Source organism: Aspergillus fischeri, genomic scaffold, assembly GCF_000149645.3.
Source record: "Aspergillus fischeri NRRL 181 1099437636259 genomic scaffold, whole genome shotgun sequence".
NCBI classification, from domain to species: Eukaryota; Fungi; Ascomycota; class Eurotiomycetes; order Eurotiales; family Aspergillaceae; genus Aspergillus; species Aspergillus fischeri.
In genome coordinates, this window is record NW_001509766.1 from 240,302 (window position 1) to 268,107 (window position 27,806).

Consider the following 27,806-nt stretch of genomic DNA (forward strand, 5'->3'; position numbering starts at 1 on the left):
TTATTTGGAGCTGTGGTTGGTTAATTAAGAATAGGCCTCGCCGCAAACTATCATTCTATTAAGGTTTAATCTAAGCTTATTGTTAGTCTAGAGCGCGGAAACTTGTGTCATCTGAACATAATGGGGACAACCATGGTACGCATAGCTTATAGTAGTATCTAGCCTTTAATCAAACTATTGCTGCCCCCCCACCCACGTACTAAAAGTGCCTCTTTAAACAATAACTGAGCATGAAAATAATATCATTAACTTTTCCCTTCTCATCTGAAAGTATCATAGTCGCAAACGGAAGTAAAACCCTAAAAACCTTTGAGGTCATCATGACTCCAAAGTGCTATCACCACTTATTCATGTATTCTCTAATGTATTCTCGCTATTTCGTATGTTTGTCCTCGAAAGGCATAAATAGAGGCTACTTTCCCGGCATAGAAGCTTTTAATCTTTCCTGCCGGATCAATTAAACTCTCAAATATTACTATCCAACTATTTGAGCAGACATCACAGTGCCATTGCCAGTATGAGGTGTTCTTTCCTATTCCTTGCAGGTGCCCTCGTGGCACCCACCCTAGCCATCTCTGAACCTACCTGGATGAAATATCTAGCTGGACTAGATGAGCCAGCAGACGCAGCTGAACAAGTCGATCTCAACTATTTAGCTCATCTGGCTGACATAGCCGATTCCGTCGGGGTGGCCAATCCAGTCAACCTGGATGAACTGGCTTACCTAGCTGAGCTTGCGTATCTAACTGACGGTAAAGCTAAAATCCACAACAATTGTGCACGCAAGGTATATTATTGGGTAGCTGTTCCAGGAAAACAGTATGGACCATTCTCTATTGAACCGGGCAAAGATGCCCCTCCCGAGACAATCACGGATGGAAAAGCCATTAAATTCACCGACAGCAAAAATCCCCCAAACAGTTGCAAACAGGTCGCCCTTGGGGTTCCCCAAGGTGATAAGTACAACTGGGAAGTGGATATAATCAACCATGCCCCTGAGTTCCCTCATAAAGTCTGTGGTTCCTGTGGCACCAGAGACTGTGGGGAGGGGGGTTCGTGTGGCAAATCTCGAAGTCTTCGAGTTAATTTATGCTAAAAGGCCACTTATTTCTCACTTTACTATGTATGTCTACCTCAAGGCTATTCCTTACTTCATTCTTGTATTCACTAAGATTAGAACAGCAAGGCTGTCAGTGGAGGAACCTCTCATTGGGTTTATTGTCTCTTCAAATGCAAGGTTGAGGGAAAATCGAAGCGTTTCTACGCAGGATCATGTTATATGTTTGGGGTTGACTTGACTTGATTTGCGCCGAGAATCATTCCTGCAACAGAATGTTTATATTAGTATCTCTACTCTACCTTCCGCTCTTTCTGAACTCTGCCACTGTTTTCGCAGTAGCTTAAGTATTAATCAAACTTTTGTACACTCCAGTTGGATGAACAACCAATAAAAAGAAGGGATAATTTAAAGCTTTAATTTCTCATCTAAGATATTGTCATTTCCAATGCATGATTATCAGCTCAAAAATAAAAATTCATTACATTAAGTTCTGAAATGCTGACAATGGTAATGTAAGTAACTACTTAACAGAACTACAGTCTTTACCGATGTCGTCTTCTTTTGGACCCACTGCGAAGCCTCCGCCATGGATATTAATTAGGCAGGTAGTAATAACTAATAACGGTGGCAACTGTATTCCTTGTCATGTCCAAATCAGTAACTATGTTGTTTCACTGTGCAAGGCAGTAGTAACAGCTGTAGTAGTATTTATACGCTGACCCTCGCCCTTCAGTTGTTTATAAATCACTCACTCTACATTATACTGGATATGGATTCGTAATTTGGCCATCGTTATGTTGATTCGCCCAACACTTGACTGCAGAGGTAAATCACTCTTGGCCTTGTTGTAGTTATATAGGGCTGCTTACTATAGAGAGAAAATTGTTGAACCCTGCCAGGACGGACAAATTACTGACCAAACCCAGGGCAATACAGTAATATTATCCTATTGTCATTACTCAAAGAATATAAGATAGGTTATATGCAACCCCGCATAGACAAACCCATGGTCATATGTTGAATACACCAGCCCTTACAGCACAGCTAGTTGAACAGCTGTCCACACTATTATTTGGTATTCTGCGTTCTTTTCACAGCAGGAATTCATGTGGAGACATCCTCATTTGGCTAGCAGGCTTAATCAGCGGAGGCTTGAGATTGTTGGCTCTGAGACATACCCAGGCTGAAACAAGGTTACAGGGAGCTCGGTGCCAGCTTCACAGGTCACTGGATGTGTTGGAGGGTCTCCAGCACACCAGGTCAGAGATCCACATCCATCTGGTGAAACATAAACACATCCAGCAAAGCCATTGCCAATCGGCTGAATGACATAGTTAAACGTGCCTTGATCACCAGAGACATAGCTCACTTCTACCTGTTGGTTAAATTTCACATCTGCAACCGGTGCGCCTGGAACTGAGTGGCGATCCCCAGGCGCAATATTGAATTGCCATCCCTGTGGTTCTACATCCACATCGACGTCAAATGGAGCGTCGTTTCGGATGTCGACAGTACCAGCATCGGCAAGATGGATTGGACGAGAGAGATAATGCCGCCAGTAGTAGGCTGGATTTCCCAGGGCAGGGGCGACAAGAGCCGCAATTAAGAGCACTGAATACTTCATGTCGTCGATTCGTTTGAGGTGAATATTTAGGATCAATGCAGATTGATGTTAAAGGGGTGAGGATGGTACTGGAGATTTAGCTATTAGACTATCTTTGGGAAACCTCCTTGGTTTATGTCTCTGCATCTATGCGCAGAGATTCCAACGAGAGTTGATGACCTCAATGAAACATGTCATGACGTAATGGCTCATATTTTCTGTCTATCAGTAACTTCCATATCCGGAATAGATGTTAGTACTTATATATAATTTTGGACCATAGAGTGACTTGAGATGGTTGATTTTGTTGATGAAAACGCAACTCCATTGCAGAGGATTGAGTAGAAAATATTGGGGTTCCACCAGAAACCAAAAGAGATAGTGAGATAGTTTGTCTCAGAGGTTAAGCTTGCTCAGTTCAATGGTTAACTACACCTAATCCAATATAAACTTTCAATACGTTCTCGCGGAACACTCGGAAGAAGAGGCGACATACTGCAAACAGTTGTTGGGTGTCTAAACTAAGCATCATAGAATTGCGGGGTGATCACCACCTGTCATACAGCGCCTGTCATACAGCGATAGGGACAACCATGGTATGTGTCCACAACCACCCCAGTAATATATATTATTATTTTTTGCTCTACTAATAGCAGGACTCTTAGGGTTTTTTTTTTTTTTTTTTTTTTTTTTTCTTAAATATTTGTATTTTCGTTGATTTTATATTATAATTAAAAAATCATGACCTCATTAGCATGCCTAATTGGCTCCGATCATGAGGCACCAATTCAGAGTATAATGTAATTCCTGGGTAGACCTAGGCAAAACCCAACCCAGAACACCCGCATCATCGTCCCAAAGCACATCTGATAGCCATAGCACCGCCACATCTGAGACCGGTGAGACAGAAATCATGGCTCTGCTTCCGGAGAAAGAGTTAGAGATAAGAGAGGTTCAGGCCGCTATCCTATACACAGTTTATGTTTATGTCTGTACACAAGCTGCCGGAAGATAAAATAACTCTAATAACAGAGGCACGGTTTATCTTCGTGGCGAGATAAGAGTACTGGATCTCCATAGGGTGGTGCGCGCCTCTCGGGAGAGCACTAAGGGTTTGAGAACTTACTTCTTCACGGATAATGGGTTCCATACCTAAGTTGTACTTACGGAGCTGACTTTGGAGCTGGAGCATCACATTACAATCATGGCACGCAGCAAGAGTGACTCTTATCCTACTCTCCAACTAACACTACTTTGCCCTGGCTACGCTTCACATCCTCTTCGATGAAGCCAGCACCAACAGCTCCATGTCTGGCTCTGCTCGCATGAGTCGCATCTACAGAAACTAATATGAAAATTTCGCCAGTCCCCTGCAATATCTCAGCTACTCCGATCAGTTGCATGAAGAGCACACTTCAGTCAAATGGACAAACGCAATGATATTCAGGCACCGCGAGTTTGCCACAATCCCAGAGCCCCTTCCCCTCCATTGAAGTGACACGAGTTTGAGCACTGCGATGCCGTGTATGGACTTAAGCAGAAGGATGTTGTGCCGCAGCAGTGCCTGGAGCTTTGAGCTCTTCATCACACAGTTGTTCCTGGCACTCACTTTGGCGCGCGCCTGCATGTGGCTTCCCATACCTTGAGAGCTGATGGGCGAGCGATGGCCGAGCTTATCCGTGATGAGGCCGTGACTACTACGTATGCCACTCTGACAGAGTATAAGGCCTGGCTTCATGATGCGCATGTGGATATCATCCAATAATTGCCTTGGCGACTAGCCTTGGTGGCAGGAGAGGCCGTCGCAGTACCATTACTTAGAAGATTTAGGAACTTGGACAGGGCAGACAGCCTTTGTCTCTTTAATGTGTATGGTCTGACAGAGACGACCTGCGGGTCGACCAAGATATCTGTGAGCTTCCAATCTGGATTTACCCCTGATTGACATCGATGCACTCGGGGCTAATGCTACGGGAGAACCTTTCGGCCTCTTCGGCCCACATCCGCCTAGTATATATAGGGAAAATGCTCGGGACCACCGACTCATATCGCTTCGACCGTACATACTGGGTCTTCTAAGCCCCTAAGCTGATTGCGCCACAGTTATCATTTGATGTTCTCATCGTTCAGTTTAGAGGCTTCTCAGGATCTTCAGCAGGCTTGGCGTCGATAGAAAAGGAAGCTTGAACTTTGCCTGGCTGCCTAGGCACTGCTCTCCGTACATACTATATGCTACAACTCCCTTAGGCCGAGATGAAAATTCCATTGTTAAGCTTAGAATTCCAGTGAGTTTTCATTGAAGCCTCCCGGTGTAAAGTTTGGTGAGAATGACTCCCAAAAAATGTATCAGACCGTCAGACATGAGTTCAATTGTAGTATAGGAAGTACGAACAAGATGAGATACTAAGGACGCAATGAAACACTAAGACCCACTACTTGGATACACCCCGATCCTTGCCTGATTCAAGGTCGACCACCCCCATGGCGACGTCCATGCAGTCCTCCAATGTCAAATAGCCCGTCTTTCTCGCAAGCACAGCATTTCGCATGGCGTCTTTTCAGCTAGTCCAACAGTCTTGCTTATCCTGGACGGCACAACGTCGACCAGCCTCAATGGTGGGAACATTTGCAAATGGCCAGATCACCTTGGTACACTTGTAGTGCTTGGTGCGGTTGTTCTTCGGAGGTGGCTCCGTACTCCAATGAAAGAAGTATCCTGGCGCCCTTCTACAGCTTATGCAGAAGCAGGTTCAGCTGCCCACCAAGCTGCTCATTAACGTATTCAACAAGAAGTTTTGTTGCTTGTTTGTTGGCTGAACGAATAGCATAGAATAGTGCATTGTGACCCTCCTTATCCTTGTGAAGGGGATCTGCACCTTCCGTAAGAAGCAACCTGACTTCGAATTCGTTGCCCACCATGGCTGCCCAACATAATGCCGTTCGACCCTCATCATCTTGAAAATGTACATCAAGCCGTGCTCTTCCAGGCGTAGGCATATTATTTCTCTGGGGCCAGTGGATTCCAGTGCACATAACAATAAACGGTGGCAATTGTGTGCATCGCCCCCGGTCCCAGAACAAAAGCCTTGTTCCAAGAAGGCCTTGACATCTCCGGCCCTCGCATTTTTTGCAACTGCAAACAGCACTTCATGGCTGGAAATGTTGTCAATGTCTCAGCATTTTGCACTGTACTCAAATAACAACTTGACTATTGCCCCAGCTTCGTTTCTGGAAGATATTGCAGCAAATTGTAGAGGCATCCAGGTTTCACCTTCTCCATATGCCTCCAGTTGATCTCGGAGCCAGGGTCTGCACCCGCATCAAGCAGCATTTTAACTAATGATACATTACCACCTATTACTGCCAAGGCTAGAGGGGTCCGTCCGTCGTATATCTGATGATTTGGATCTGCTCTTCTCTCCAGCAGTAGCTGAACAACACTGTCTGCATATTCGTCGGCAGCTTTAGACAGCGCTGTGTGTCCAATTGAACTGTGAGTCCTATTGACGTTAACTCCCCTATCAAGTAGCAGCGCAACTATTTCTTTGTTACCATTGCCTACTGCCAATATATGCGGGGGTAAGTCGTCATCGTCTTCGGGGCAAAGGTCGACAGCTCCATAGTCTAGCAAGATGTGAACATTCCCATAATAGCCCTTCTCTGCTGCCCCCCATGATAGGGCAGTGCGTCCTCCAACAAATCATTCCCTCCGCGTAGCACCTCTAGAATCAGTGTCGACACCCTTTTTAAGCAGCTGCTTGACCACCGACTCGTGGCCAAATGCTGCTGCTGACGTGGTACGGTATATGATTTCGGACTACCTGCTGCACTCATTTTATATATCAATATGCTCCAGAAGCAGCGCAACACATGCTGGTCGATCCTGTGCTGCAGCCGCAGATAACGGGCTTTGACCATCGTCATTTCTTGGATTTGGATCCACTCCGTTCCCGAGCAAGAACTCGACTATATTTGATGGCCTCCTTCGGCTGTGCAGAAGAGCGGCGTTTCACCCCGTTGATCTCGAGCCTCGGGATCAGGTCCGTGGTTAATCAACGCTTGAGCCGCTTCCACATCTCCATAGCGTGCTGCACGTGCTAACGCCGTTGCTCCATTACTATCTCGAGCATCTACTTCGCAATCCTCTGGAATCAGGGGCCTGACAAGTCTGGATTTACCCCTTCTACTGCCAACGTTCGAATGGACACACGTTGGGTTTGCCCCCCTTGCGAGTAACAATTCGAACATGTCTTTATGTCCTCCGCACGCTGCCCATCCCATTGTTGGTAGGCGGGTTTGGTCATGGCCAGTTTCGACCTCATTATCCGCGGGTTGTGTATTTGATCCGGAGGTACAGTGATCGAGCAGTACCTTGACTACACCTACGTGTCTCTCCATGGCTGCCGTAAGGAGCGGCTAGGCGAGGGCATGGTTGTCGACCCTTATATTCAGGTTCGCCCCTTCATGAATGAGTTTTTGTAGTGGTTCCGGCGGGCCACGTTCTGCAGCCCAGGATACGGCTGAGCTTCCCCTCTGCTGCACATTGTAGCGGTAGAGATATGGGTTCAGTAGATTGTATAGTGATCGATTAGACTTTGCAAGTGCATTGAGGTCGCATTCAAACTGAAGATTATCTGCTATAGTTTCGAGCAGTTCATTTGGTAGGCTGAGACGGGGCATGAGGGAAGTAAAAGTAGGGGTAGGAGTAGTGAACTCTTTTGTTATAATGCTTCTGGTAAATATGGTGAAGTGATCTGAAAATAAAAGGAAACAAAGGAAGAGGATGGTTAAATAAAGGAGGGGTTGACTGTCTAAGTACCTACACTTAGTATTCAGCGTGGCATTTCTTTAAGGCCAGAGAGTGTGCCCGAGCTTTGTTGTTCTCAGCCAACAACCTAATCTTTTGGATTTTCAGCTGCCAAGTGATTAATGCATTAGTCCATGGTATGCAATTGCCTAGGCATCTTGCTAAATCTGGCAAAGCTTGGTGGCTCAGTATAGTAGAGTCGAGTGGCATACATACTTCCGCCCTTCGTTCCATCCAAACTAATAATGACTCAACCTCACCAGCAGCGGCTCGCTCATCCGTTATGCTTATCTCCTCATTAATCAGGCATTCTCCTATAAAGGAAATTACCCATTAATCTGATTTCTCATTATCGCCCTGGGCAAATAGCTACTAGGACTTGTTCCTCAATTCGGGTCTGGTACATGTGCTCTCTTCTATGCCATGCTATTCCGACAATCCAAATGAAGATAATGAGCTTCAGAGTCTGTTAAGGGATTCCCTGGTTGAGGTTAGTCAGATCTCGCCAGACTCGCACTTTGATTGAAAGGGGACCCACGATTTTGCTTCCAACTTCCCGAGGATAACCTCGCAGCAGGTCCAGATCCGATGGCGATTTCTGAGGTTCAACCAGCTATCCTGGTCTTCGTTTATTCCGTCTTCTGGCTTTGCTGCAGCTTCCTTGACGAGACGAATGAGATCCTTGTAATTAACCTGTCCGCCTGTTTGAGCAATGTTCTGCCGAATTGAGTCTTGGTCAATCCATGGACAATCATAGCCCAGACGTAATCTCCAAAAGTGATCAGGCAGGTCTCGGGTAGCTCCACGAAATGCGGTACTGGCAATGACCAGATTGATGACGGACGGCGAAGGGAGCATTTGCAGAATCCTATAGCGGATGTCCCATGGTAGACTTGAAAATGGATCTACACCCGATAATTCTAGGGCGCCCCTGTTTACAATTGCATTCGTCGAGCCTCGGTTTGAACTCTTTGAGGCAGAGACGAGCTCAGCGATGTCGACTGGCTTCAATGGGTCCGCAACTAACCACTGAAACGCGTCAGCCAATACTCTGATACAAGGGAGTTCGCGTTTAAACAACATATTTTAGGTCGACTTACCTCATACCCTGGCTCTGCTTCCCACTCTTGCGATTGAAAGTCTTCCGTACCACCATAGACTCTACTGTCCTCCCAGTCGATGGATGTCTCCATGTCATCCCCTAGTCGAGCCTGCATAGCGAGATACACCCGGCGCGGCTCTAATGGTCGCGAACTTGAACCCACAGTTTGATGTACAAGTTGAAGTATCTGCCAGCAGGTATCATGCAAAAAGAAACCATCGATATTCGCCCATAGCCTTCCATCGCTACTTCCTGTGTTCTCGCCAGGAACTGCGAGTCCATACCACGGATCATAGCTGCCCTTGGGTTCATCAGTCATAGGCACTGACATGACGTGGACCCCTCTACAGCTGAACTTTAATGACTTACAATTTCAGTGATATAGTACGCATCATCATCATCCTGCATTTCATCATGCTTGTCACTCCGGGAATCCCTAGGACGCAGCATTCTCACTTTCTCCAGCCACTAGCAAAGTCAGGACGATATTCTTATGTGGATCGTTAACATACCAAGATATCCTTCTCAGATATCAAGTGCCCGCTGTATCCCCTGAGGGATGCGCAATAACTATCATGTTCACACGCCGCGGTGGAGTTCTCGTCATCTTCTCCATCCTCATCGCCTTCAGCTTCTGGTCTGGTCCCAGCCTCGCAGTCACAGTCATCCTCGTAGCAGAGGCTGAGGTCTTCGCCTTCCCAGGCCGTGGAAGCCTTGCGGAGATCATAGTACGACAGTGGGCCACCGCAGATGTTGCAGTAGAAGGTGATTTTTCCCATTATCACTGTGTTGTCAGCCGTAGCAAACGCCAGACAGACAAGTGAGGGGAAGGTAAAATGTAAGTTTTAACTGCACTAATTAATAAAAAAGAGTGTCGATCGTAATGCGCCAAGCAAAATCCACGAACCAACGCAAAATACGAGGCACTAGCTAGTCCTTGTTGGTGGATGGGCTGTACATGCTAACTTAAAATACGAGAGTCTGAGCTGATCCTATGATAGAGCCAATGAAGTCATCGTGTCTATTTCAGTCTATCTCAGGGAAACCCGCTTAGGAACAAATCCAAGCCCCACAGAACCACCGTCTCCCTGTCTAATTATTAAATATCTGGCCAACTAGACCCACGCCTCCAAGGCATACCCATTCCTGTACGCCAGCGCAGTCTGCGGCCCCTCAGCATCAATAACATAACCATATTCACATCGATCAAAGGAGACTTTGAACTGGTCACGGTAGAAAGCGTCATACTTGTGATCCAGAGCATCCAGTAGATTGTGTACTGATCCATCCGGATGAAGCACGTCCCATGGCTTGACGCAGGTCTTTCCCTGACACGACTTGAGGACTAGAAGAAGGGCGTCGAGTCTGGAGATCACCTGGGTGATATCAAAGCCCATGATGTGATGCTTGTCTGCCTGGCCCTTCCGTGCGTTGGGGTGGAGATTGTTGATTTGGTACGGGTCGGTCTGCGTTTATTAGCCTTCTTCAACGATAACATGGAATGGAAGACACACGGTGAGGTCATAGAGCTCATGCTCGTTGTTGCACCAGACCGAGTAGTAGAGGTCGTACTTATCACTGAGGATTCGCACCGCCTTATAGGTGTTGTTCGGGACCGTCGGGATTCCTAAGAAATCAGACCCCGTACTAACATTGAGAATGAGCACATACCAAGGTTAGAAATGCCACCTTCTAACATAGCCTGCCCCCAGTACTCAACCGCTACATGCTCATGGAGCTTCCCCCTCGAATCAGCAATCCGCATTGGTGTCCCATCAAAATCATCGCGGAGAGGCAACCCGGCTAGCGTGAACAACGTGGGCGCAACATCGATATGCGTCGTGATGATATCCTGCTCCGCGCCCTCGGGGATACCAGGGCCACGAATGAAGAACGGCACGCGGATGTCCTCGTCAAAACCGCAGGTCTTGCCGGGGGGCAGGCGGTGTTGTCCGACGTGGAAGCCGTTGTCGGATGTATAGATGATGTATGTGTTCTCGAGCTTGTCGCTTTGCTCTAACCGGGTGATGAGCTGATCTACCAGCTCGTCAACACCCTGGAGTGCGCGCAGCCGCTGACGGTAGTAGTGATCGTTGTAGTCGACGACGGTCTGGTTCCGATAGGGGAGATCATGGATCCAGCTCACGCCGGTTGGCTTACTTGTCAGTATCCCTGTCAGTCAGGAATTGATTCTAACTCACCTCCTTGGGGTTAAAGTTGGGAGTCCGCGGGACTTTGGCGTCCGGGAACAGACGTTTGTGCCGGTCCTCCGGGATGGGCTCATCCATCCACATGGGTCCGGCACCTCCTCCATACGTCCCGTTCATGTTGGAGTGCGGGGCGATGGGTGTGACAGCCAGGAAGAATGGCCTCTTGCCGTCTAACGCGTCTTCCAAGAACCCCATGGCTTTCTCCCGGAGAACTTCGGTCGTGTGTCTGCCGAGATAACTGACCGGGGGATCATGGTTGCGCTGATACGTCGCGTTCATGTAGTCGTAGGTGTATGGATCCAGGACAAAATCCGACGCGGTGAAGCCGGAGACATGCGGACTGTCGTAGTTGTCGACCGAGTGGGCGTTCATGAGCTTGCCGGTGTAGTACGTATCGTACCCTGCCTGCTGCAGCCAGACAGGGAGGAAGTCATCATTGAATCCACGATCAATGAACTTCGGATATCCTCCTGTATGCTATCAGCGCTACCCTATTGAATCTATGTTGAATGGATGGATTGATACCCCATGGTGGATGCACATCAGTGACGTTGGTGTTATGGGCCTGTCGCCCCGTCAAAAGACTCACCCGCGACGGGCAGCAGAGAGCAGTAGTCACAAAGTGGTTGACAAACGTCGTCCCCTTGTCTCTCATATGTTTCATGGTCAGCGGAGTGTACGACAGCGAATCCAGCTTGAGATCCTGGTCATCTGTCATGATGAAGAGGAAGTTGGGCTGCTGTTTCGTGGAAGCCGAGACGAGGCCTGCCTTGAGGGCAGCCATCAGGCACAGAGCCATAGTGAGACGGTCACTGAACAGCTTCATTCTGGCGACAGGCTGCTTGGTAGTTGATGTCAGGACATATTGCAGTAGGCGTAGTGCTTTATATACACAAAATCCATATTGTGCTAATGCCTATACCACATATCAACTTCATACTTCCAATTGTGAAAGAACAGCTCGCAAAAGCCAAGCGCACCTCGGCGATTACCCTGAGTCATGAGTCTATACACGGCATCTCATCCCTTCGATGTGCTAGTTCCCGAGGTACCCGGCCCGAGTCAGACGTACCAGCCATCATTATATTGGAATGCCTCATAGGATATGTTTTGTAGGCAGAATATGACAGCGGGGCGATTGGAGCCACTTCGTTGGGGGCCAAAAGAGAAATTGCAATGGCAGTGATAATCGTATTGTAGGATTATAGTGTGTGCGATCCGGTCAAATGAGGTTAGAATAGCCGCCGAGGCCTCGGAGCGTGGGGTCCGCGAAACCGAGAGGCGTCGTAGTAGTAGCCGTGCCGCGTTTCCTTTCGGGACTGGATATGATTGCGAGAGGAGAGCAAGAGGTACTATACAGATCATGGAAGTCATTACTCAACGACATACACGATTATCGGTTGTATCGGTTCTAACGCCGTGTAATGTCGACTCCCCGCTGTATTAATAGCAGAATAAATGAAGTAAGCACAGCTCCAGTGTCCCTTGACCGTTTCTTCCGACCCACTTTGGTTGGCATCTATGAAGTGAGAGGGAATGTGTCCAAGAGTTGCCTGGAACTGCACGGAGCTGCAGCCTGTATTTCCATGACGATCTCCCGGATGCGTTGCATGGAGCTGCCAGCAATGGGCCAGGTGCCGCCCATGGACAGAAGCACGCCAATATTCAGTGAGAGGTAAGGTTGGTTGACTTCCGACAACGGCAGACATTCCTCTGCAAGCAAGGCGACTTGGAGGATTGAGCTTAGATTCAGAAGACAGGTGAAGAACGGGGTGTGATTGGCGACCGCTGTCGATAACGACGCCAACTTGGAGATATTCACTGCCCCGGCCGCTACCTTGGCCGTGTGCATCTGCGGATCGAGCGAGGTGAACGAAAAGGCAGGGGGCTGCGAGCAGAACACGCGACCGCTGATGGGGAGAAAGGCTAGGAGGGAGGACCGGGGGAAATGGAGGTAGATAGAGGCGCAGTGGACGAGGGCCGCGGCCTGCAGCATCATCTCGTCTAACTCCCCCATGGGCTGGAGAATGGTACGTTTGGATTTGGGCAACCGATGGAACCAGCCAGTTATGGTTGCGCTTAGGCTGTCCAATGCTTCCTGTGAGATATGGGTCTCGCCGGCCAGGAGACATTTTCGAAGCAGCAGGGCGGCTTCCACTCGGTATGCAAAGGAAGAGAAGTGACTGTTGCAAAGAAGGCTCTGACGCTCCAGGTCGGCCATGGTATACAGCTGTACTCCTATACAGCCCTGCTGGTATTCTTCCTGCTCGCAAGGCAGAGGCACGTCGGGGGTCTCGGTCATTTGGAACTGCAAGACGCCATCCAGCTGCACCGCAGCCAGTAAGACGTCCACAACTACGATTTCCCACCAAGTGCGTCGCAGACACTCCCCTTGAACTGGATTCTGCAGGCTCATGTCGTCGGAGATCTCCCGGCGATGAAGGCCCAGTTCCAGGCTGAGTTGGATGGCCAGCGCCAGGCAGGACTTGGCTTCATCCGGCTGTTGTCGTCCGTGCAGCACAATGGTTAATAACAGAAAGGCCTGCACCTTTTCGACGCTGGACTCGGCCTCCTGCACGGATGTTTGAAGCGAACCGCAGCAGTCTGGAACGAACGGGGAGATGTAATGCAGACTGATGAACTCGATGACATCAAGGAGGTACGCTGGGGGGCCTGATTGCAGAAATACCTCCATTGGAGGCAGGAAGGAATGGGCCTGGTGGAAATGCAGATAGTAGAGCGAGATCAAATGAATTCTCCGATCTCGACGGGCGGATGAGGGGGGATACGCTAGATATGCTTCTTGCTGCTGACGCTGCTGGGTCATCGAATTAAGTGGCGAAAACGGAGCCATTCCGATTGCTGCTTGCTCAGCTGCCAGAGACACGCTGTCTTCCTGCAGGAAAAAAGGCGGAGTCGTTGTGCGATAAGGACCAGGACGACACTTGCGGCCTCGTCGCGAAGGAACAAAGTGACAAGGGAGACTCAAAGAGGCGCACCTCGCGCATCCTGACAGGTTTCCGTCACACTTGAGATGTCTGTCCCGGCAGTTGAGACAGGCAACTGAAGAGGCAAGATTTGCTGATGCTGGACTGGACGATTCGTGAGAACCCATTATGGTTGATAGAAGTAGTTGTAGAAGTGAAGAGTTGAAGCTATAGAAAGTCGGAATTCATGCGGGGATTCGGCGATTGAGATAATGCCCCTGCTTAGTCATCATCTACCTTAACGAACTAGTTAGTTATGACCCCGGTAGCAATAGAATAGATATATGCATGGTGTAACAAATGATAATGATATGGAGATAGTGATAGTAAGGACTGATTGATGAGGGTGATACTGGTTGTTAACTATCTCTATAAGATCATAGATACGGTACACATTTACATATTTGAAAGCCCATCTTGCTAGCCAAAAAGACAGAAATGAATCCATGGTCTATCAAGTCTGTTCAACAGTGAATATCAACTCATAATCAATATCAGACACGCTGGTTCCAACGAAGCATCTATATTGTCCCCGGTCCAACTGCCACTGACCCTCCTGCTCATCGTACCAGCGCAGTTCCTCACGCTTGACAGGAATGGCAACATCTTGCTCCTCTCCTGCTGACACCCATACCTTGCAGAACCCTGCTAGGGTCTTCCGGTAGCTCACCAGTCCCTTGTCCCGGATGCGCGCTGACGGAGAAACATACACCTGCACTACCTCATGGCCGTCCCGACCTCCAACATTGGCGACTCGAGCGTGCACAACGATCTGGGACGCAGTCGTAGTCATCGTTCCACTGAGCCGGACATCAGACAGTCTAAAGCTGGTATAGGACAGCCCAAAGCCAAACGGCCATAGCGGCACGATCTCCTGCTCATCGAACCACCGATAGCCCACAAGCACCTTCTCACCAAAAACGCTGCGATCCCGCGCCGCCTCGGCAGGGAACCACGCACTGGAGCCATGATCCTCCAGCCGCCGAGGGAACGTGATGGGAGTCTTACCGGAGAAGTTACAGACGCCCAGGAGGACATCCGCCAAGGCGTGTCCGTTCTCCTGGCCCTGGTACCACGCGAGCACGATGGCGCGCGCCTGCTCCGCCCATGGCATGCTCACCGCGCTGGCAGCCTGCACGACAACGATGGTGTTGGGGTTGGCGCCGCAGACGGCCGCGACGAGCTCGTTTGTACGGCCGGGAAGCTGGATATCAGGCCTGTCGCCTCCTTCGCCCTCGGAATCCTTGTTGTGGCCGACAACGAGCACGGCCACGTCGGCTTCGCGTGCACTTGCAATAGCACGCTGCATCATTGCCGTCTCGTCTTCCTCAAGGGCCAGGCCGATCCGGAGACCGGTGACATTCGGAAAGAGAGTGTTGTCAAAGGCCTCCACAGCCGGCAAGGTGACCACGTTGTCCACCCGCAGCGCGTACTTCCGACCAGCCTCCAGCTCAAGGCTCACCGTCTTATCCTCACTCGAGCAGCCGAGGAACCCGTTGCTCACCTTCGTCCACTCCATGTTGTCGATGAGGAGTTTCTCGTCAAGGAAGAGCTTTGCCTTGCCTGTGTTGGCCAGGCTGAATGTGTACCTGCCGGACACGCGCGGGGTGACCACGCCTGTCGCGCGGTAACAGTATTGCTGCCCCTTCAGGGAGTCGGGCACATCGCCGTCACTCATCAAATAGATGAGTGAGTCGGCCCACTGTTTGGTAGTGACGGCCGGTCCCTCGAATGCATGGCCCGCGAAGAAGGTTATCTGCAGACCCTGCTGGGAGGAATCCGGAACCGTGAGCAGATTACCCAGGAGTGGCGGACGGAGACTGAACGGCATGCCCGGCTCATACGTCACCTGAGTCTCAGGATGCGCTGTCTGAATCGCCTTTGTCAGGCATTCCTCTGGCGTAGTGATGTAGAAGGGGTTGACGGCCGCACTGCCGGCCCCGCCGGCCGTAGGCTTGCGGGCGTTCGGACCGAGGATGGCGACCTTTTTGAGGGATGACGGCTGCAGGGGAAGGACATTATCTTTATTCTTGAGCAGGACTAGCCCGCTCTGAGCCGCCTCTCGGGCGATCTGATGAAAAACAGGATCGTCCGTGGCCTGTTCCGCGGCTTCGTCTTGGTTGAGGGACAACCTTTGCCCATCGGATTCCTCTAACAGCAGACCGGCCTTTTCCAGGAGCTGCAGCATCCGCCGTACACTGGGGTCGACATGCAATGCAGGGTCAACTTGGCCGTCACGAATGGCAGCCAGCAGATGCTCTCCGCGGCGGATAGCTGGCCCCGGCATCTCCAGATCAGTGGTAGCGGTGAGACTCTGGACCGTGTCGTTACATCCACCCCAATCGCTCACGACAAGTCGGTCGAATTGCAATTCCTCCCGCAACAGCGGCCGAAGAATCGCAGGGCTCACATCCGCATGCAGCCCGTTGATCTTGGGGTAGCTGACCATGGCCGTCCATGGGGAGGCGTCCAGCGCCATGACAAACGGCTTCATGTAGACCTCGCGCAAGGTGCGGTCATCGATGGTCTGATCGACGTTGAACCGCCGCGTCTCCGTGTCGTTGGCGATGAAGTGTTTCATGCATGCACCCACCCCCTGGCTCTGGATCCCACGGATCATCGCCGTCGACATGGCGCCCACGAGATACGGATCCTCACCGTAACCTTCAAAGTTGCGGCCTCCGAGAGGCGACCGCGTCAGGTTCATGGTGGGCGCCAGCAGCACATGGCAGCCCTTGCGCCGGGTTTCCTCTCCCAGCACGGTCCCGACCTTCTCGACTAGGGCCGGATCCCAGGTGGCAGCGAGGGAGATGCCGCAGGGGACGAACGTTGTCAGCGAGCCGTACGTCCATTTGGAGCCTCTCGCTCCCGCGGGACCATCCGTCATCTTCAGACTGGGGATACCCAGACGGTCGACCTGGGCCGTCTCCCACATGTTCTTACCGGCCAGCAAGGAGACTTTCTCCTCTAGAGTGAGGTATTGGAGAAGCCGATCCACAACGGGGGTAATTGGATCGCGAGTCATATCTGTTAGTTGAGATGTCTATTTGCAGACAGGATATACGAACGTTTCTCTAAAAGAATGAAAGAGGAACTATGTTGAGAATGGCATTTGTATTTTGCCTTCCTAAACTATCTATACCCAACAACAGTAGAATCCATATCACATCCAAGTGTACACCCGGCTAATCCTCGGACAACTCAATTATTCATCGGAATGCCTGGGAATCCTAGTGCTTATCCCCCTCCTGTTGGCCTTGGTACAGGGTCGGCGATATAGTGGGGCGCCGTTCTGATCCGACTGCATATCCCGTCAATCATAATCATGGGCTCATGGCACCGTCCCGCCACCCGCCGAATTGGCGGGTCTGGCTTGATCAGAGTTTGGCTATTTGATCTAGAATGATTGGCCGAATATCTAGTATACACTTGACGCGGTACGTATCCAGAAATGGAGACTAGTTCGGATCCGAACAGACTGGTACCCTCCCCACGGTACAGACCCCAGACTGGGATGCAGCTGTGGGTGCAGAGGCTCTGCGGAAATATGTCGGGGATGGATGCATGCCATGACCACGTTTTCCAATCTGGGGAAGTATACTCATTTCTATGGTCAATCCAGATCATGACCACAGGGGAGGTTGACTGCTGTAGGTAGCAACTAGCAAGTCTTCTTGTGCTTCATACCAAGAATAATACTAATAAGCTCTCTTGGCAGGGTAATGAATCCTTCCCGTGGACCAAGATGACCAAGGCGCCACTGGTCTCTAGACCGGGGCAACTATACGAAGGATTAAGTTCGGTGTCCAGTATGACTCGACATGACTGGGTAGTCAGCTGTCCCCGTCAGACCGTCAGACAATGGGACCGGCGAAGTGAGCGATGATGACAGTCTGATTCCAAGTTATTCAATCGATCAGAGGACACAGTATAGATGTGGATACCACGATAAGACGGGAATCAAAGGAACATGGACAAAGTTGGGGCCATGCTTAAAGGCGGCAGTTTGCCAACGAGAATCTCCAGGTTCTCCTCTCTCTATACAGTCATTCCTCTTCACATTATCACTGCTTGTCAATATGTCATTCACTTCTGGGTCCGCTGGATCCGCCCGTGGCATCCCCGGGATCATCTGGGTCATCGTTATCTTTGGCTCCTTGTCCTCTGCCGGATTTGGCTTTGACTCGGGCTGGTGGTCCGGCATCATGAGTTCCTCGCAATTTGCCCGCACGTTTGGGCCCTTTGACCCCGTGCAGCAGAGGTGGTCCCTCACCTCCAGCCAGCAGTCCCTCGGCACAGGACTGGGCTACGCTGGGGTGATCCTCGGCCTGCTCTGTGGCTCGCCGCTGAACGAACATCTCGGACGCAAGAAGTCCTTGTGGATCCAGAGCTTCATCGTGGCTGTTGGGGTGATAATAGAGTCCACAACTCAGACCAGCTACGCACAGTTCATCGTCGGCAAAGCTGTCGTCTTCTTTGGCGGCGGAATCGCCACGAATGTCATCCCCGCCTACCAGGGCGAATGCGCTCCGCCGGCCCTCCGCGGCCTCATGGCCGGCACGTACAACGCCTTCCTCATGGTTGGCGGGTTCACCGCGGCCCTCATCGTCTACCTGTGCCAGCACATCCCCAGCGACTGGGCCTGGCGCGGCGTGGTCGTCGCGCAGATCGCCATCCCCGCCATCGGCTGGCTCAGTCTCCCCTTCCTCCCAGAATCCCCGCACTGGCTCATCTCCCGCGGTCGACTTGACGAAGCAGCCGCCACGCTGCGCAAGCTCCGCGGGCCCGACTTCCCCGCCGAAGCGGAGGTCTCCCTGCTGCAGCAACAACTCCAGGAGCAGCGCGAGGGCAGTGCTTCTGCCAACGCCTCGTGGGCTGCCTGCTTCACTGACCCGGTGAACCGGCGTCGGACGATCATCTGCCTCGGGGCTCAAATCTTCCAGCAGGCGCAGGGCATATCCTTTGTGTCGAACTACCAGGCGGTGTTCCTGCAGCAGATCGGGTTCAAGGAGGTGCTCTTGCTGTCGGTGGTCGTTTATGTCATCGGCATCGCGGCGAACCTGATTAGCATGTTCACGACTGACCGGCTGGGCCGGCGCAGCGTGCTGCTGTATGCGGCAGGGATGCTGGGCGTCTGTATGCTTGTCATCGGGGGGTTGACTGCACACGGCGCCGCGGGCATATCCTACGCCATGCAGGTCGCCATGGTCGTCATGCTGATGCTGTGGTTCTTCTGCTTCCAGATCACCTGGGGCCCGCTGCCGTGGGTGCTGGCGGCCGAGGTGCCGCCGCGACAGGTGCGTGAGAAGATGGTGGCGCTGACGGGGTTCGCGGGGTACGGGACTGGTCTGGTAATAGTGTTTGTCAATCCGTTTACTCAGGAGGCGATTGGGGGCCGAGTGGCTTTTATTTATGGCTCGTTTTCTGTTCTGGCGGCAGCTTTTGTGTGGTTTATTGTTCCGGAGCTGCGGCAGCGCTCGCTCGAGGAGATAGATGAGATGTTTCAGGAGCGGCTGCCGACCAGGTCCTTTGCGTCGTACGTCTGCCGTGTGCCAGATGAGGCTGCCTTGGAGCAGAAGACAGCGATCGAGTATGTGGACGAAGCTTGATAGATGGATGGATATTTATGGTCATGAATTGTAGATGAATGGGTACGTTTGAGCACTGCTTTGCAAGCTGAGATTGAAATCGTATAAAGGCTTTCCCACGATGAGAAATAAGGCACAAATGGAATGAACTGGCTGATCAACCGTTGATGCTCTATCTATGCAAATTCTCTATACACGCAAGATCCGGCCAGACGAGGCGCTACCCCGACACTAAGTACATGAGTGTCGATAGTTGAAATACAAGACAGTATCATCTAGGTATAAGCACTTGACTGACGAATTCTGGTTCCAAACCGGTAGAAAATCCATGGCAGGGGCACGAATGCAACAGCCAGAAAGGCCAGGAGACTAGAGGCCCAGCTGTACCCGAGATTATTGTACACTACAATGGTCAGTAAGACTCTCGAGTAATAAAGTTGAACACATACTAGCAATCGTGAACAGGGGAAAAGACCCTCCAACTGAATAGCGCAGCAGACCGTTGGCTGCCAGCGCTGAGGCCCCGTATTTGGCTCCGTAGACGTTGGTGAGGTACAACGCCGTCGACACCTGGCTCGTTAGCATTGAACAAGACGACGGTGGGGGGAACCTACAAAGATGAGAATGTTGGAACAAGCAAACAATCCCGTCGCTGTGATGCTGCTCATCCAATGCACCCCCGGCCGAGCGGTCCAGGCAAACCAGAATAACGATGCCGGCATCAGGGGACTGCCCACCATCGCTCCCCAGAGCAGGCGCTCCGGAGGCGGAGGCACATCCAAGTTTCGGGCACGATGCTTGGTCAAGGTGTACGAGTCGATGAGAATCAGGGCGATGGTGCCAACCACGCAGCCAACCGGGATCCCAATAAAGACCAGCCCACACTGGCCCGGTGAGAAGTCATAAATGGTGCTGTAAATTAGCGGAATCGAGGCCAAAAAGCAGAACAGCACAGAGAAGTTCAGCGACGCATAGAGCGAGCAGAGCGCAACAATAGGTTCAGTCAGCAGCATGTAGACCGGCCGCGCCAGTGTCACCATCACCAGGAAGCGAAGTCCCGCAAGACCACTGGGGATGGGTGCCGGTGGCACAGGCAGTCCCAGCTTCTTCGCTCTGCGCCGGATAATGGGGCCCGGATAGGTCTCCTGCGCACCCAGCGAGAAGAACCAGATACCAGCCCCGAGGAACAGTGACGTCCACTGGGACCAGGGCCAGTTCTTGTACTCTGCGATCCAGCCGCCGACCAGCGAGCCCAGCGCGGGTCCCATGAATGCGATCGCCATCAGCAGCATCACCCCGCGGTTCGTGTACACGCCGGTCCAGATATCCATGATAGTTCCGGCGCCCACGGCGAGAGGCGCAGAGATGAGAATTCCAGCCAGCAACCGGCAGACGGCGAGCGTGGCCAGATTCTTGGCAAAACCGGCGCCCAAGATGAAGAGCAGAGCTACCGGAGTGATGAAGACATAGATGAATCGTCGACCGTAGGTCTCGCTCAGAGGGGCGGAGACCATGGGCCCAAAGGCGAGTCCATAGACGTAGAGGGTGAACGGGAGGAGGGACAAAGTGGTGTTGGTGTTGAACTCTTTTTGGACCTTAGCATGGGATGGCGAGTAGATGGCCAGAGCGAAGGATCTATATCTGTCAGCGCGGAGAGATTTTGTCATAAGACACTAGATACTGACACAAGAAGACAGAGCAAGGACGGGACGGCAGTGTTGTATAGTTTCTTTCCCAGACTCCAGTTTCTCGCATTTGCTGGGTCAACCGACCATTCTGGAAGGTCGAGCTCTTGTTTGGACTCGGCAGGGGAAGGCGCCATGTTAGGGATGCTTGACTGCATGATATGATGAGAATATTGCAAAAGAGCGAGATACTCAGAGTATATATCCTACCTATCCCGGGTCAATCGGCAGACTTGCGCAGTAGTCCATGTCTGGACCTGACGAGGCTGTTGTCTTCCTATCTCTCTTTCTCTATATATCGAATGCATGGGACCCACTATTTCGGCGACGAGAAGTGACATAATCCAGGCAATGGAATGGACACTTGGGTGCCGATACCCGGTGACATAATCCTTGTGGATTTAATGGGATGTGAATGCCACTCCTGAGTATGATCGCTTTAAGGCCAAAGTCAAGAGACCGACCTTATTGCTGTATATAAACTGGTAGCTCACGTTACTATTTCAACATCATCTCCTCCAGGGCTTGACTCTTCTGTCTCAGAACCTTTTCTACGTCTGATCGAGCCTTCGTTCTCTGCACCCAAGCAAGATCATCACGAAGATTCTATGAATAAATTTGTTCCTGATATCCTCATTGGGGTCGACGATGACGGGAAGTGTCTTGTCCATTGAAGTTCTGACTTGCTCAAAGTCCACGAACATCATGGTGCTAGGAATGTTCAGCTGAGAGGATAAGGCAACCTTCCATGGGTTGGATCAGAGGGGATCCAAGTAAATACTGATAGCTGCATAATGAGCAAAAAGAGATGATCTATAGGCAAAATCATAGAGACATTTGCCATCCGGGAACACCAGAATTTCCTTGATCGAATCGGGATCTCCCCCTTAAACGATCCTCCAGTGGACCCCGATTCGCATTAATCGGCGATGTTCCTTGCCTCTTTCTATTGGTTACGTTCTTCTATTGGTGCATGCAGCATCTCCGTATTACCTAACCAAAAGTCCCTCTTCGCCCTGGGAAATATAACTAACTAGTTATCCATGGCTTGGCTCCTTAGTCATTCTCTAGGAGATCCCGGCTCCATGGATTAAGCCAAGAGAAGACCTAGCAGAAAGTAAGCTTGAACTGGATGTCTTTATGAAAGTTACATGTATCTGGATATGCATGCCTAGGGGATTTGTGTATATTCTTTCGTGCTATACAATGTCCGCTGCTACAGAGACTACTGTAGAATATATATACTCGTGTTGGGACCTAGGACAAACTTAGCTCAGAACACGATGGAAGATAATGTATTCAATACGATAATAGTACGTACCTCTTGAGAGGTAAACATTTGACTGACGTCTGATGTATTCATGAGTTTCATGCAGTCTCTGCACCTATTGCCTATTGATATGCCACATTTCCCACCTCGTGTCCAAGTTATGGTAACTTTGTTAGGCTTAACTCAGTAACCCGTTGGATCCACATCGTAACCTTTTCCGGTATCATCTCATGGTTCGGTGGGTTTAGTGGAGTGTCTCCAGATCCTTCTGTGATCCTGTCCCAGATTTGTCATGATGAGAAATACTTCATGAATCCTCTGATCTGGGTATGCGATATAAAATGCGCTCTCTTGTATGGTTACCATACAACAACCAGCTTAATTGATCATTCAGGTCTCCACTCTATATCCCACACAACTGTTCACCTCAACAGTATGGCCTTCGCTACAACCAACGATTCCCAAGAGATCTACTATGAAGTGCACGGAGGCACCGGCCCGACACTGGTACTCGTCTCCGGCTATATGGGCATTGCCAATTTGTGGCAACCGCTAATTGCCCGCTTGATCACTAAGTACCGGTGCATTGCGTACGACATTCGTGGATATGGACGGTCATCGAAGCCTGAATCGCAAGATGCATACAGCATTCCTCAGCAAGCTGCAGACCTTGATGCAGTGTTAAAGGCTGCAAAGATCAATGAGCCCGTTGTCCTGGTCACTCATTCCATGGGCGGTAATATCGCCTCCGCTTATTATCTGATGAATCCCACCAACGTCTCCAAAATCATATACACTGCAACTTATTATGATGGCAAGATTGCCGGCCAGTTTCTTCCCTATGAGGCGCTCACCGGAGGGGCCGATGTACCATCAAAATGTGTCGACTTTTACGCTAGCATGGGACTGGATCGTTCGATTGCCGTTGAAGCTGCAAAGTGGCCGGCGTATGGTCGCCGCCACAATGCAAGCTGCCTGTTGGCCTTTGAGATTGGTGATGGGTACAGGAGGATCACCGTCCCTACTGTTATTGTTCATGGGGAGAAAGACCTGGCTGTTCCAGTGGAACACTGCGTGCAGCCTATGATCGACGCTTTGCCGAATTCCAGACTGGTGGTTTTCCAGGGGGCGGGCCACTTTCCTCCGACAGAGGCACCGGAAGAATTGGAAAGATTGATTGATAGCTTTGTTGGGGCGTCCAATTGAGGATCATGTACTGCTGATGATATGATGAAATCTACGTCATTCATACTTATGCAACAGGACTGTTTAAGGCACAGTAGGTATATCACAGCCAGGTGTAGCATGCGCCTATACTTTCCCAATGGCAGTGGGAGGCAGCTAATGTAATTGAATCTGAGGATAGGATTGGCTACGACATCTACTATAAAGTGAGCGTGCTCATCTGCATTTTGAAGATCATTTAGCCGTTGTCAGAAGACATGTTGTACCCGGTAGTAATACTAGAGTGGTGTACTTGCGCATGAAGTATATCATACAACCCCAGGTCAGGAGATGAGATAAGACTTTCCTCCTGGAAATTGGAAACATTTCATGCTGCAGTTACATCCTCAAACTTGATTAGGCAGTTCAGTATATGTTTTTCTCTAGGTAGCATCCTTATTTTGTGGTTCACCAGCATTAGGGCAGTTTGTTTACCCCACTGTTTCGTGCCAATCTCGCCAGTCCAGCTATGAGATATACATTTGCAGTTTATAATTATCAATTAGCCCTGTTCATAGAATGTAACACATCGCATTCAGATAATAGACCTCGAAAACTGAAAGTGTACTTCTTAAGTTGTCTCCCATATGAACAAGGCTTTTGTTTGACATTGGAGTTTGACGCCATCTAGGCAAACCCTAATAAATCAGTGGATGCTCAAAATTAGAATCATTTGATTCTGGCCACTCGGGCAACAGTAATATTGACGACATTTCAAGTTGATGGGGCCGTGTATGCTTACCTTACTCAGCTTGTCAGCACTCGCCGTCCGAAACACCGGCAGCTTTGTCAGCCACTCTTGGGGTGATTGTAGCGGGGTATTGGGTATCTATATAGACTGACTACCTTACGCTTCATCGGAATTGCTTCATCCATCTCATTAACTAAGATTACATCCTCTCAAAATGGCCATCCCAACAACCAATATAGCTTTCACTTCTCCCATAAATTCTCCCGGTGTCGATCCCATCCTCACCCGCAGTCAGATCTGGAATGGTTTACTCCTCAAGATCCGCTCCGCAGAGACATTCGTTCCAGCAGCCATTCAGTCAACGGCAGTCCTCAGTGAATCTGTTGATGAAGTTGGAAATCCCGTCACTATCCGCGAAGTGGTTTTTCGCCAAGACCAGCGGAAAGTCAAGGAGACGGTGACGGCCCACAAAGACTCCCGGGTTGATTTTGTTCAACCTGATGGGAGTACCATCAGTAACATTGTCAGTGAAGGTGCAGAGGGGGAGCTGTATATGACCTATGTTTTTGAGTGGAGACATCCAGGTGCTTCGGAGGAGGAACTGGCTGCGTTGAGGGATAGGGAAAAGATGATGAGCAAGGGGGCTGTCGAGGGTACAATTAGTGCCATGAGGGAACTCGCTCGAAAGGGAGAGATTTGATTCGCTTGAGTATGTTTGGGTTTCTTTGGATCTATCTCGACGTGAATGGGATGGAAGAACATTCAATGTACTCCATTTGATGACCACGCGGACAGGCCTCACATATAGATGCCTTCATGGCCATCCTCAAGTGTGGGAAAATATTTACAGATTTAGTAGACGCAAGAGATAATGTTATGATTATTTAGAAAACTGGCTCCATTGAAAAAGCCATAAAAGATTTAGGGATGCCGATAGAGCTTGAAAGCATATCTGGAATAGTAGTAAGCATGATATCTAAAGTTATGCTTTAGTGACCACTGAAGATGCGGCCTTTCCTTATAGAATATGCCATTTTCGGTGACCTAGGTGACGAGCTGTCTGATGTATGTCAAACCAGGTCTCCACATGAGTCCACTAAGTGGCATAGCTGAAGCATCCGGTGGGGTTCGCCGACCAGTCGATCTAACTGGTGAACTTAGAGACAGTCCATATTATAGAGGTGATACTAAGGTTGTAATGTCCCGATATAAACGCAGGTAGATTTATTGGCCATGGCTGACTGCACCTAATAAGCAAGATTTCAGGCCATCTTATGTAAACGCAGGATGAGTTCATTCTGCATGGCTATGTTAATGCCTCATAGATATTTATTGTGGCTAGTATAGCGATTTGCTTGTCGCTTAAGGTCGGTCTTTTCTACTGTGTATGTACCTATTGCTACCCATAATTACATATGACATTGTCTCTGTGCTGCGACAGGGTGATCCAGTAATCATCTGCACAGATTTCTAGACCTCAAGAGAATGTAGGAGCTCAATTAATGTAGAGGACAAATATATACAGTCTATTGTAATCACTCAATAAGACGAAAATGCCCGCCGTATGGCTGTTTATGCCAGCCTGATGTGACTATGTACTAAAAACTGAGGAGGTTCGCAGAGGACGACACCGGTAGAGGGGATAATTCGAAGTCAACAAAGGGACGCTTTCCAACTTAGTCTCAAATAGAACCATAGATCTAGTCACGTCTATCCCTCTCTAAGCCATTTGAATTATGAATGTTCGTAATGGGTCGTTACTTGGCGATCTCAACACCATTGGTGGCACCTAGGGGTACAAAGTCAGCCTTGGTCGGGGGAACTAAGAAAGTAAGCGGACTTACCAAGAGCCTTCTTGATGTCACCGTAGATGGCGAATTGCCCAGCAGTAAGACCGCCGATCATGAACAGACGAGTAGGAAGACCAGCGAAGGAACCACGAAGACCCAGCTCGCCAGCAATCTTGATGAGACGGGAAACGGTGCTCTCGCCGGGGAGACCCTTGGTCTTGTTGATCTTGGACAACATGGTATCAGCGGGCTGAGAGACGATGGCAGCAGCGAAACCAGCAATGAGGCCGGACCCCAAGTTAACTCCGGTCTGGGCGCCGTTGGACAGCTTGGACTTGTCAAGACGAGCAAAAACAGCCTCGGCGACCTTTTCATAAACCACAAACTTCGTCACTGTGTAGGGCACCCTGTATCATATCAGCTTATTATTAAGTCTCTAAACTAATCATCGAGACCAACGTACTGCTTCAAGAGGATCGGACCGAAACCACGGTAGAAGGCACCAATGCCCTCGTTCTTGAGAATCTTGCCGAAACCACCGATTAGACCATTTGCGAAGCCAGACTGAGAGACAAGACGGATACGTGTAGCCTCGAGAGGACAGAGAGCGATAGAGGCGAAGAACTCAGCGGAGGCAGCCGAGACAGAGTAAACGGCAGTACGGTTCTGACGGGCCTTTTCAAGACCCAGAAGGTTGATCGATTGCTGCTTGAAAAACTCATAACCACCGAATTTGAAGGCTCCCTGCATGAAGTAACCAGCAAAGGTTGGGCCGATGCCGGTCAAGAGAGCACCGGCGCCCTCATTTTGGATGACTTGACGGAAACCGCCAATCATGCCACGGTTGTAGGTGGCAGGGTCGAGCTGGATTCTAGTCTTGACACTGTGGGAGTATCAGTAAGTCGCGAACATTGGATACTGGAGCTGAAGCTGATGGGCAGCTTACACATCGACTGGAGTGAAGGCACCATGAGTGACAGAACAGCAGACGGCACCGGCAAAAGCGAACCGAGAGTAGAGGCTGAGGCCTTCAAGCTTCTTCTCGGGGGCCACAACAGCAGGAGACGCAGCCATTGCGGGGGTGATGGATGCGCGCGACGCGAAGGATTGGGGATATAAAAAGGAACAGGTGTTACTGATCTGGAAAAATGAGAGTAAAAGTTTGAGAGCAAGTTGTTGACAGCTTGCGACTGCGGTTAGAGTCAGACTAGGGGGAGGGTGGCCCACTGCGTTTGAGGTGATTGGCGTTTTTCGGCGTTCTTAGGGGTTTTTCGGTGTTTTCCGATTGTATTTAAGATGTGACGCCCGCCTCACGGATGCGCTAGGGAGCGTAGAGAAGATATCTCATAAGACGGCTGGCCCCTCTTCCCGTATCACCGGCCAGATCGCCAAAACATTGTGGGGGGCTATACGAGTCGACGATAGCCTCTAGAAAGCTTGACCTGCTACTGGCAGCCAATTCACCAAGGTCTTAGAAGAGTTAGGCAAGGTTTTAGCTCCTATGTCGATCACATATAACTTTTATCATGGATGGGGTTGGAGAAAATGACGGTTCGTGGACCAAATTGCACCACGGGACCATATTCCTTGTGTAAGCGCTGAATGACTTGGCATGTCTGTCCATTGTAAGCATGAAGCAGCTGAAAAATGTTTAGAGAAACATTAGACAGCTGAAACAAGAGATAAAGACTTCCATTTCACCTGTATAGCGGCGTCACCAAGGCCCCGGAATGTGCCATAGTTATGTTCGAAGGGGCGTTGCAAGAAACCAGACAAGGCCTGCAGTGGC

General features: G+C 50.2%; 10 protein-coding genes across 10 annotated transcripts, besides 3 other annotated features; 3 read left to right on the top strand and 7 right to left on the bottom strand.

The window, feature by feature from the left end:
- Window positions 1-2,201: 2,201 nt before the first annotated feature.
- NFIA_112620 (uncharacterized protein) lies at window positions 2,202-2,684 on the bottom strand (the record flags this gene model as incomplete). The annotated part of the gene is made up of 1 exon (XM_001262634.1): window positions 2,202-2,684. The coding sequence occupies one exon, from the start codon at window positions 2,682-2,684 to the stop codon at window positions 2,202-2,204; it is 483 nt and encodes a 160-aa protein (XP_001262635.1).
- A 532-nt stretch (window positions 2,685-3,216) lies between these two features.
- Window positions 3,217-3,243: a microsatellite.
- Window positions 3,244-3,330: 87 nt separating this feature from the next.
- Window positions 3,331-3,356: a microsatellite.
- Window positions 3,331-3,360: a microsatellite.
- Window positions 3,361-7,965: 4,605 nt separating this feature from the next.
- On the bottom strand, window positions 7,966-9,351 carry NFIA_112630 (F-box domain protein; the record flags this gene model as incomplete). Its single annotated transcript, XM_001262635.1, has 5 exons — window positions 7,966-8,499; window positions 8,571-8,724; window positions 8,857-8,873; window positions 8,942-9,040; window positions 9,085-9,351. The coding sequence occupies 5 exons, from the start codon at window positions 9,349-9,351 to the stop codon at window positions 7,966-7,968; spliced, it is 1,071 nt and encodes a 356-aa protein (XP_001262636.1).
- A 336-nt stretch (window positions 9,352-9,687) lies between these two features.
- NFIA_112640 (sulfatase family protein) lies at window positions 9,688-11,608 on the bottom strand (the record flags this gene model as incomplete). The annotated part of the gene is made up of 5 exons (XM_001262636.1): window positions 9,688-10,038; window positions 10,087-10,199; window positions 10,244-10,727; window positions 10,774-11,252; window positions 11,308-11,608. The coding sequence occupies 5 exons, from the start codon at window positions 11,606-11,608 to the stop codon at window positions 9,688-9,690; spliced, it is 1,728 nt and encodes a 575-aa protein (XP_001262637.1).
- Window positions 11,609-12,301: 693 nt separating this feature from the next.
- On the bottom strand, window positions 12,302-13,897 carry NFIA_112650 (putative transcription factor; the record flags this gene model as incomplete). Its single annotated transcript, XM_001262637.1, has 1 exon — window positions 12,302-13,897. The coding sequence occupies one exon, from the start codon at window positions 13,895-13,897 to the stop codon at window positions 12,302-12,304; it is 1,596 nt and encodes a 531-aa protein (XP_001262638.1).
- Window positions 13,898-14,223: 326 nt separating this feature from the next.
- Window positions 14,224-16,794, bottom strand: NFIA_112660 (putative glycosyl hydrolase; the record flags this gene model as incomplete). Its single annotated transcript, XM_001262638.1, has 1 exon — window positions 14,224-16,794. One exon carries the CDS (start codon window positions 16,792-16,794, stop codon window positions 14,224-14,226), a length of 2,571 nt encoding a protein of 856 aa, XP_001262639.1.
- A 1,054-nt stretch (window positions 16,795-17,848) lies between these two features.
- On the top strand, window positions 17,849-19,378 carry NFIA_112670 (sugar transporter; the record flags this gene model as incomplete). Its single annotated transcript, XM_001262639.1, has 1 exon — window positions 17,849-19,378. One exon carries the CDS (start codon window positions 17,849-17,851, stop codon window positions 19,376-19,378), a length of 1,530 nt encoding a protein of 509 aa, XP_001262640.1.
- A 254-nt stretch (window positions 19,379-19,632) lies between these two features.
- Window positions 19,633-21,179, bottom strand: NFIA_112680 (MFS transporter; the record flags this gene model as incomplete). The annotated part of the gene is made up of 4 exons (XM_001262640.1): window positions 19,633-19,760; window positions 19,807-19,927; window positions 19,972-20,992; window positions 21,043-21,179. The coding sequence occupies 4 exons, from the start codon at window positions 21,177-21,179 to the stop codon at window positions 19,633-19,635; spliced, it is 1,407 nt and encodes a 468-aa protein (XP_001262641.1).
- A 1,568-nt stretch (window positions 21,180-22,747) lies between these two features.
- Window positions 22,748-23,518, top strand: NFIA_112690 (alpha/beta fold hydrolase; the record flags this gene model as incomplete). The annotated part of the gene is made up of 1 exon (XM_001262641.1): window positions 22,748-23,518. One exon carries the CDS (start codon window positions 22,748-22,750, stop codon window positions 23,516-23,518), a length of 771 nt encoding a protein of 256 aa, XP_001262642.1.
- Window positions 23,519-24,441: 923 nt separating this feature from the next.
- On the top strand, window positions 24,442-24,927 carry NFIA_112700 (SRPBCC family protein; the record flags this gene model as incomplete). The annotated part of the gene is made up of 1 exon (XM_001262642.1): window positions 24,442-24,927. The coding sequence occupies one exon, from the start codon at window positions 24,442-24,444 to the stop codon at window positions 24,925-24,927; it is 486 nt and encodes a 161-aa protein (XP_001262643.1).
- Window positions 24,928-25,984: 1,057 nt separating this feature from the next.
- On the bottom strand, window positions 25,985-27,091 carry NFIA_112710 (putative mitochondrial phosphate carrier protein (Ptp); the record flags this gene model as incomplete). Its single annotated transcript, XM_001262643.1, has 4 exons — window positions 25,985-26,016; window positions 26,072-26,424; window positions 26,481-26,900; window positions 26,964-27,091. The coding sequence occupies 4 exons, from the start codon at window positions 27,089-27,091 to the stop codon at window positions 25,985-25,987; spliced, it is 933 nt and encodes a 310-aa protein (XP_001262644.1).
- Window positions 27,092-27,806: the final 715 nt, after the last annotated feature.